The sequence below is a fragment of the Hyperoodon ampullatus genome (genome assembly GCF_949752795.1).
Source record: "Hyperoodon ampullatus genome assembly, chromosome: 1".
In the NCBI taxonomy this organism is placed as follows: Eukaryota; Metazoa; Chordata; class Mammalia; order Artiodactyla; family Ziphiidae; genus Hyperoodon; species Hyperoodon ampullatus.
Window position 1 is genome coordinate 119,219,548 of NC_136914.1, and position 9,794 is coordinate 119,229,341.

A 9,794-nucleotide genomic window follows, 5' to 3' on the forward strand; every position below is an offset into this window, starting at 1 on the left:
CGGTATGAACTTCAATTCTGAGTGTGAATCTTAATTCTCTCCACGGTTTTGCACTCCCCTTGGCAAAGACGTAGTACCATGTGGGCCCAGGAACGGATGTGCCAATGCATACAGACATTCACTCCAATTAATAAATTACAGCCCACAATTAGTCTTTTAAACTTTCCTTCCTTTTTTCCTTCTGCAGGGAGTTCTCTGTATCTCCTTTGTTCATAAAACTGACCAAAAAACAAAGTTTGGAGAAAAGTTTATTGTTACTGTTTGGATCTTTAGATATCACTGGACTATCACCTATACACACAACTATTTTAAATAACAGTACTTTGTGTGTGTTTGCTAAAGCACATTAAACCACAGCAAGTCAGTCACCAGCACAGATTATTGAAACCCCATTGGTAAAGGCCAAATTTTCCTGCTGATTGGCATTCTTTCGCAAAATATATTTGCGTCTTGTCAAGAGAAAGTCAATCTAGTTCATATTGGCTAACTTCTATCTCATAAGAAATACAAACAATAACAGTGAAAGCTTGTGTGAATAAATTATGATCATTGTGCTTCCTACAGCCCCTTCACAACGATGGAATTCTATAAAATATCTGAATCCATGGTTTTTTCTTTTCAGTGCCTTGTAGCCACGGTGTATTTACCTGCCTGAGTGCAAAGTAGCCAGAACTGGAGGCCTACAGTAGGAATTAAATGATTTCATGAGACTTTTCTCTTTGTTTGCAAGGAAATAGGGCATAAAGAATTGGAGGCACAGTATTCCAATTTGGTGAGTGACCAAACCATTTCATCACTCAACTAAATCCCAGAACTGAATTTTTTATCCAAACACCTAAGATCAATTTTTAATCTATGGTTCATAACTTCTAAGTTTCACCAGTGCAAAATGGTTTGCCATTTAAGAAGTCCCATACGAGGCATGGCGCGGTGGCATCTCTCAACTCTACCATATCCCTCTGTTTTCTTTGGATTACCTGTCCTATGAACTATACTAGAATGTTCTTGTTTCCTATAAATACAGATATAGATAGGCAAATCTTAACACTCTTTTTGTTAACACTCACAAATGTTAACATGCTTCTTCTAGACCTCTAAACTGTGAGCACGTTTTTTTAAAATGCAAAATGTAAACAGAATGTTCTAGACTATATCGTTAGACAAAAATACTCATACTTGGATTTCAGTTCTGGTACTCACCTTTCATGTTACAATAGGCAAATCACTTAATCTTTCACTGTCTTAGGTTTTTAGCTTCTGAAAAAGGATGACAACAAAATTTATGCTCGAAACAACTTTTCTGAATGTCCATACAAAAGCAATAATAAACGCAAAGCTATCACACCATGCTTGACCTTTTAAAACTGTAACATCTTCTATTTTTTTCAGTTCCCTTACTATTGAATGTGTAGTAGGAAAGTTACCTTTTTAAGTAAGCAAGCTGATGAGAGAAAATTTACCTTTTTTCAAACATTATCCGAGAGGTTAGTTCGTTATTTTGTCAGGGTCTTCCTACTGATATCGTTTAAAGGATTTCAGTGAGTGTCTTAAATATAAGTTAAACCCGCATCCAGATATTATTCCAGAAAAGTGCATTTCATCATGCTCTTTCCAAAAAGTCAATAGGAGGGTTCTGGCATCGAATGGCTATTGAATTCCTTCCAGTTCTCCTCCAAATTTCCTTGCAGACTGAGTGAGTGTGTGACCTCCATCTCTCCTTTGTCTGTATTTTTCACTTAGCTCTTTAAATTCTGACACAGTAAGTAGCTAACCTACCTCAAGGCCCCAAGTTTTACTCTAAATGGGGACCTGTACCTATGTTCACACATAGGCTGGGGACGAACAGCTTCTGTGTATAATATGTGGATGATTAAGAGCTCCTGTGATTTTATTTGGCCTGATTCTTAGACCCTCCACAGAGAGTTTATCTCCTCCACATGCAAAAGTCTTTTTAATATCTGAATGCTTTCTGCACACAGGGTGGGTAGGCTACAGGGAGAGGTCAAACAGAGGGAAAGTATTTCTAAAATAGCATATTTGCAATTTGAAAACCAGTAGGATTGTCTCGTAAAATGCTGTTGCTTAGAAGGAAGGCGCTCTTATCTGTTCCAGAAGGTTCCTGTATGTCACGACTCTCCATAGTATGTGTGGATGTATTCATATAAACAAATATGTTCAAATATGTATTTATAACTTTTTCAAAGTGAAAAGCCCTGAATATCACACATGCTCCTCCAGTCTTACTTACTCTTCCAGAAGTCTTACTTCTGGCCAAATACAAGGAGCCTAGGATGCTAGCCACAGAAACTCAGATGACATGTGGCTGCATTTTTTTTCTCCTCCAAATATGCCAGGGTCAGAGTTTAAGAAGCTTTAGTATGGTTGCAACATCATGCTATTAATAGAAACTGCACTCTGAAGAATGAAGGCTGTGATTCCGCATGTGGATATAGGGTGACGCGTAGGATCTCAGCAGTCCCTAGAAATACCACATCCTGGACAGCACCCACACACTGCTGGGGGCACGGGGTCGCAGCCCTCCCAGAGCTGCATGTCCTAGGGGCAGAGTTCCATCAAGGTCCTCTGCTAAGAACCATTTCTTTACACTGCCCTGTCGAGTGCCAGTACGTGGCTGTGGTGTGTTAACAAGAGCATCTCAACTGGAGTAAGCTCGGGGGACAAGATTCAGATTTTAGATGTTTAATGCTCACACAGGGGAAACCCATGTAAATCTCAGTGAGGGGGTCAGATTTGTTCCACCCATTGAGCTACTGCTTAGAACTGCTCCTTTTGGTTTACCTTCCAATCACTTCCCTTATGCCAGCTTTTGAGAATATCATACTGAATGGCTTTCCTTTTGCTTCTGCACTGAGATTTTCTCTCTTTTTTTTTTTTTCAATCTTAAGAAATTCGAGCTGGAAAAGACTGTTGCTTCTTCCAGTCTCAGCAGGAGTGTTCCCCACAGAATATTTCTTAAGACAAATTGCAGCATTTCAGTGTTTTGGTTAAAAGCCAACTTCAATCCACTGCCCCACCAACACTTCACGGGGCATCTGCCTGCCTGTCCACGCATGAACGTGTAGGAGCACATTGCAGCCAACCCAGTAACCTTGACTCGGAGTGGCAAAGAGGATCATAATTCCCTTTTGAGAGGACCCGGAGCCTTTTAAGCAAGAGGGCAGAGTCTACGTGACTAAAACATACCAACTTCCTCTTTCATAAGTCATCACATGATGAACTACAATTACAATTCCTGCCTTGTCTCTGCGAATTGCAGACGCATTGCCTCACCCTAGAAACCCTGCTCCTGTGTGTGCAGCAGGCGGCTCTAACTGCTGCAGCAGCCGCTTTGGAAGGGATCCAACTCCAGTCTGTGCCGGGAGGGAGGGCAGTGGGTGGAAGACGAAAACAAAGCTCTGTTTACTTAGCATACATCGATAAAGCTGCTTCAGAGCTACATGAAAGGCCAGGCAGCATGAAAGACTTCTGATACAATATAAGGAATTGCTGCTCTGGATCCAGGGCCAGCCTTAACCCCCTTGACCCCGGATCCTTTTATGGTAAAAGAAACCAGAACTAAAACAGCCTTTCCATTTTCTAGCGGGCATTTCGTTAGGGAAGTTACAACAACTGAGTTTCGACATTGAACTGGTAGCGTAAAATAAAAAGGAAACGCTCTTCATTTGGAGAAGGAAAGTTGTGTTCTACAAAAATCCTTACTTAGTACCTCTCGAGGCAGAATTTGGATCTCGGTGTTTCTATTTGGGAGGGAGCCATAGGCTTTCCCACGAGGGTATTTACGGTGCCTCTCTCAGGTAGATGAGTAAAACCAGGCCGTGGCTCTAACCCCGAGTTGCTTTCTTTTAATATTTCCATCCCTGCCTAGGGGGGCCATTTCTTGGGGGTGTTGAGACGGCACATCTCTTGCAGCACAGAGACTGGGCTTCATCCCCTTTGGGCAGTGGCCTAGTAGGTGAAGTCACAGGCTAGAATGAGCGGCTCAGGGCCTCCAAGGAGAGTGACAGGTCCTGAGAGAGATGCGCAACAGCAGGGACTAGGTGTGACCAAATCCACTGGCACCAGCTGCTGGGGACCGGGGTCCCATTCTCCCAGCTAGGAGAGGGTGGGGCAGGATTGTAATTGCAGGGCAACATCCGGGAACAGATGGGGAGACCTTTAGGGCAGGCGCACCTTCTCCGGAAATCCCCATGAGAAGTCATTCAGGCTTCGCCTGCAGAAACATTTCGATGTGGCATTACGTTTTCTGTGCCACTTTCGAACAGGTTTTTCCATGTGCTTTAAGCAGCTGCCTCCGCTGTTTCTCTAGGGGTGTTCTTCCTCTTCCTTGTGGTTAATCCTTTGAAGCGCCCTGGCATTTTCAATAGCAGTAACTAGAGAGAAACGTCAGCAGGATTTTTTCCCTCTCTCTCCACCTACCAATCCAGTTGTAGTAAAGATAATATAATTAGTACCCTGTTCTTCCCACACTTAACCAGCTCTTTCCAGTCTCAGGGAGAGATGTGGGCCTGTTTTCCAACAAAGGAAGCTCCGGAGGCCGCCCTTCCAGAGCTGAAGTGTAAAAGTCCCAACTGAGAGTGACTAAGCTCGCGTCTATTAGTCAGTAAGACTAACGACCAGCCAAAAGTGATTTACCATAACACACGCCAGCTCCTCCTCCCGATAAAAGTGTGAAACTCAAGTGCTCACTTCACTTGGGCACAGTGCACGGCTGCCAACGGTGGCAGAGCGCGGCGGGCCTGGCCGGTTCCGCGGCCACACCTCGACTTAGCGCCAGGCGGCTCTGCACCCACCCAAGCCCAGCCTGGGCTGCGCGGTGGGCGCGAGGCCGCCCCTGCCCTACTGCCGAGCCTAGGAAGCCCGCCAACGGCCGGGCCCCGCGCGCCCCGCCGGCCAGCCTGCTCAGCCCCAGGGCGGGCGCGCACCGCACCGCGGCTCGTGCCCGCGCCCCGCGCCGCCTCGAGTCCGAGGTTGGCCCCGGGGGCGGGGCCTGGAGCCCCAGAGTCGCGGGCAGGGGGGCGGAGCCTGCGCGGTGACGCGGCCGCGCGGGCAGCTGACCCTGGATCCCTGGAATGTGCATTCGTTCAATGGGGCCGCCAGTGCCAGCGGCGCCGAGTCACGTCCGCGCGGAGCGTGCGCACTCGGAGACGGCGGCGCACGCGGCCGCGGCCCCGGTCCCGCGCCCACGTCACGCGCCCGCCTCGCGGACCTGAGCCGGGCAGCAGGGACCCTCGCGCGGCAGGGCGGGCCGAGGGGAAGACTCGGTGTTTGCGAGGGCCCCATCGCGCGGCGTTCCCGCTCCCGCTCCCTCCCGGAAGGGCTCCGGGAAACGGCGGGCGGACGCGGTCCTAAAGCTTGCGAGCACACACCCTCCTCTTAGGAAAACTTCAGGGGACCGGCGGCGCCTGTGTCCTTCCCAAGACACATGCGAGTGTAAAAGCACTTATCGAAGAGTTCAAATACATAAAGCTCCGTAAAAAATGTGAACCACGCTTGATTTAAAAGCCCCTATGCTCGAGAGATTACGGACAACCAAGTTACAAAGTGGCCTGTTTTTCAAAACATGAGTTTTAGCATGGTTTGTCCCAAACGGAACTGAAGGGGGGGGGTAGCTCGGCGCAAGGAGTCGAGGTAGCCGAGCGGGTGGAGGAAGGCAAGCCGTGCCAGCCACGCGTTCACGTCGGGGACACGGGACGCGGCGCTGGCTGGCGGGCAGGCGGGCAGGCGGGCAGGCGGGCAGGCGGGCGCCGCAGAGCCGGCTCTCCCGGCAGCGCACGATCTCCGGCGGGGGGAGGGGGAGGGCGCGGGGGAGGGCGGGCGCGCGCGCGAGGGGAGGGGGCCCGCGCAGGCGCCTTGCGAGGCTGTCGAAGAATCAAGTCTGTAGAAGTGGAGCGGCCGCGGCGGCAGCAGCAGCAGCGACGGCGGCGGCGGAGCTGAGGCGGGTTGGGCGCTGACGCGGGCGCTGGAGAGCGGCGACGCCAGGAGCTGTGAGAGAGCAGCGGAGCGACCCGTGGCCCGCGCTGCGCCCGAGCTCCGCGCCGCCCGGCCGCCGCCGCCGCCCCGGCGCGGCATGCCCCGCCGCTCGGGCTGAGCCTGCCCCGGCGGCCGCCCCCCGCCCCCCGCCCCCCCGGCCTCCCCGCCCCCCGCCCCGCACTTCGAGCCGGCCGCCGCCGCGACCTGCTGCGCTCCCCCGCACCCGCGCGGCCCGTCTTCGCCCCGGTCTGGAGGCCCGCCGCGGCCCCGGCCGAGCCCCAGCCGCCGCGCCCGCCGCGCCGCGCCGCCCCGCCGTCCGCCCGCGCCCGCGCAGGCCGGGGGGACGTGCTGCCGCGGCTGCAGCCTCTCGCCCCGCGCCCGCCGCCCCTCGTGCACCGGGGGCGCTGCGCGGGCGCCGAGCCTTCGCGGGCTTTGCCGCCGCCGCCGCCTGTGCGGCCGCCGCCGCTGGTGGGAGAGACGCGGGGTTGGGGGGGGAGGAGGGCGCGCGTGGTGCCGGCGGGGAGCGGCGGCGCCCCCCCCTCCTCCTCCTCCGCCTCCTCCTCCTCCGGCGCCGCGGGCTCCTCGGACATGGCCGCGGCGGTGGCGGTGGCGGCCGCGTCCCGGCGGCAGTCGTGCTACCTGTGTGACCTGCCCCGCATGCCCTGGGCCATGATCTGGGACTTCACCGAGCCCGTGTGCCGTGGCTGCGTCAACTACGAGGGCGCCGACCGCGTCGAGTTCGTCATCGAGACGGCGCGGCAGCTCAAGCGGGCGCACGGCTGCTTCCCGGAGGGCCGCTCCCCGCCCGGCGCCGCGGCCCCGGCCGCCGCCAAGCCGCCGCCGCTCTCGGCCAAGGACCTCCTCCTGCAGCAGCAGCAGCAACAGCAGCCGCCGCTCGGCCACGGCGGCCCCGAGGCCGCCCCGCGCGCCCCGCAGGCTCTGGAGCGCTACCCTCTGGCGGCCGCCGCGGCCGAGCGGCCTCCGCGCCTGGGCTCCGACTTCGGCGGCAGCCGCCCGGCCGCGAGCCTGGCCCAGCCGCCGACGCCGCAGCCGCCGCCCGTGAACGGCATCCTGGTGCCCAACGGCTTCTCCAAGCTGGAGGAGCCGCCCGAGCTGAACCGCCAGAGCCCGAACCCGCGGCGCGGCCACGCCGTGCCGCCCACCCTGGTGCCTCTCATGAACGGCTCGGCCACGCCGCTGCCCGCCGCGCTCGGCCTGGGCGGCCGCGCCGCCGCCTCGCTGGCCGCCGTGTCCGGGGCCGCGGCCGCCGGCCTGGGCTCGGCGCAGCCTGCCGAACTGGGCGCCCACAAGCGGCCGGCGTCCGTGTCGAGCAGCGCGGCCGCGGAGCACGAGCAGCGCGAGGCGGCGGCTAAGGAGAAGCAGCCGCCGGCGGGCTCGCACCGCGGCCCAGCCGACAGCCTGTCCTCGGGGGCCGGGGCGGCCGAGCTGGGCACCGAGGGCGCGGGCAAAGGCCGCGGGCCCGGCGAGCAGGACTGGGTCAACCGGCCCAAGACCGTGCGAGACACGCTGCTGGCGCTGCACCAGCACGGCCACTCGGGGCCCTTCGAGAGCAAGTTTAAGAAGGAGCCGGCCCTGACTGCAGGCAGGTTGTTGGGTTTCGAGGCCAACGGGGCCAACGGGTCTAAAGCAGGTAGGGGCGGCTGTGGAGTGAGGGGATCTAGGGGCGAGCCGGGGACGGAGAGCCGAGGAGGGGTGCTCTTCCCATTCGCCGTTCTCCCCCGGCCCAGAAACAACAAACACCCAACTTCCTGATCTGCCCGAGGCGGAACCAGTACTTAGTGGCAACGTGTTCCTGTGCTGAAGCAGCATAACAGAGATGAGTCAGACGGGCTGATAGGCAGCGACACAGGGCTTTCCTTTCCTGGCACATTCCTGGATGCCAGCAGGAGGGCACCAGTCACCTTTTAACCTATGTGTGCATGGCGCGGGGGGGACGTTAACCGTCAGGTGCCCAGTGCAGCCTGGGGACAGGCAGGCCTGTGGGAAAACAGGCAGCGCTGTCGGGGCCATTTTCTGTGGCTTTTCTTTTTCTTTAAACTGCTACGCTGCCTCAGAGCCCCGTCAGGCTAAGTGGTTTAAGTTGCACGTGCTCTTGAAACTCCTGTGAGTTTTTATGTACCAGCTTTTAGAGAAGAGAAATTCTTCGGGGAGTTTTGTTATGTGTTAGAAAAAAAAAAGATTCTTTTCAGCGCACGTTCATTTACGTCCCTTTTTTCCCCCCCTCTTATGTCTTTGTTCTTCCAGTTGCAAGAACAGCAAGGAAAAGGAAGCCTTCTCCAGAACCAGAAGGTGAAGTCGGGCCCCCTAAGATCAATGGAGAGGCACAGCCATGGCTGTCCACGTCCACAGAAGGGCTCAAGATCCCCATTACTCCTACATCCTCTTTCGTGTCTCCACCACCCCCCACTGCCTCACCTCATTCCAACCGGACCACACCGCCTGAAGCGGCCCAGAACGGCCAGTCCCCCATGGCAGCCCTAATCTTGGTAGCAGACAATGCAGGGGGCAGTCATGCCTCGAAAGATGCCAACCAGGTGCACTCCACCACCAGGAGGAACAGCAGCAGCCCACCCTCGCCGTCCTCTATGAACCAGAGAAGGCTGGGCCCCCGAGAGGTGGGGGGCCAGGGGGCAGGCAGCACAGGAGGACTGGAGCCAGTGCACCCCGCCAGCCTCCCGGACTCCTCGCTGGCGGCCAGCGCCCCGCTGTGCTGCACCCTGTGCCACGAGCGGCTGGAGGACACCCACTTTGTGCAGTGCCCGTCCGTCCCTTCGCACAAGTTCTGCTTCCCTTGCTCCAGACAAAGCATCAAACAGCAGGGAGCCAGTGGAGAGGTCTATTGTCCCAGTGGGGAAAAATGCCCCCTTGTGGGCTCCAATGTCCCCTGGGCCTTCATGCAAGGGGAAATTGCAACCATCCTTGCTGGAGATGTGAAAGTGAAAAAAGAGAGAGACTCGTGACTTTCCGGTTTCAGAAAAACCCAATGATTACCCTTAACTAAAACTGCTTGAATTGTGTATATATCTTCACATATATATATATCCAAGACAAGGGAAATGTAGACTTCATAAACATGGCTGTATAATTTTGATTTTTTTGAATACATTGTGTTTCTATTTTTTTTTTCTTTTTGACGACAAAAGGTATGTACTTATAAAAGCATTTTCTTCTTTTGTTAACGTTATTAGCATATCTTTGTGCTTTATTATCCTGGTGACAGTTACCGTTCAATGTAGGCTGTGACTTGGCTGCTTTTTTAGAGCACTTGGCAAATCAGAAACGCTTCTAGCTGTATTTGTATGCACTTATTTTAAAAAGAAAAAAAAAAGCCAAATACATTTTCTGACGTCGTAAGATTGCCTTACTGTCTGTTATTCCTTATTGCTGGCCCCTTTCTCAGGCTGGAGGCCAAGTGGTGGAGAAGGAAAGGAAATGAGCAAAAGGGGCACTGTTGTGAAGTGGGCATGCCACTGGGAAATGTCACCAAGTTTCCCCCCAAACGTTGTCCTTTGAGAGTAACAGGAAACCGATTTTGAATCTTTCTCGATTTTGGATTTTGTTCTTAAAGTTCAGTTGTTCGGCTGTTGATGACTGCCTGAGAGTTGCTGCTGAGAGATTTTTCAGGACTGGGCCTGGGGGGTGGGGGGGGATTTTTTTGTTTTGTTTTAAGGCAAAGTTGACCACTGTTCACTGCCCATGTGATCAGTTGTAAGATTACAATGCTGCATGCTAGTCGGTTGCATAATACACAATCCAGTGACTCAAGGCAGTGATAACGGATG

At 54.5% G+C, this 9,794-nt stretch overlaps 1 protein-coding gene across 2 annotated transcripts; it reads left to right on the forward strand.

The window, feature by feature from the left end:
* Positions 1–6,579: 6,579 nt before the first annotated feature.
* IRF2BP2 (interferon regulatory factor 2 binding protein 2) lies at positions 6,580–9,366 on the forward strand (the record flags this gene model as incomplete). 2 transcript variants are annotated; one of them, XM_079705279.1, is made up of 2 exons in its annotated part: positions 6,580–7,642; positions 8,257–9,366. In XM_079705279.1, the coding sequence occupies 2 exons, from the start codon at positions 6,580–6,582 to the stop codon at positions 8,970–8,972; spliced, it is 1,779 nt and encodes a 592-aa protein (XP_079561405.1). In that variant the 3' UTR covers positions 8,973–9,366. The 2 variants fall into 2 exon arrangements, with proteins under 2 accessions (XP_079561405.1, XP_079561406.1); XM_079705280.1 differs by having other exon boundaries at positions 6,580–7,594.
* Positions 9,367–9,794: the final 428 nt, after the last annotated feature.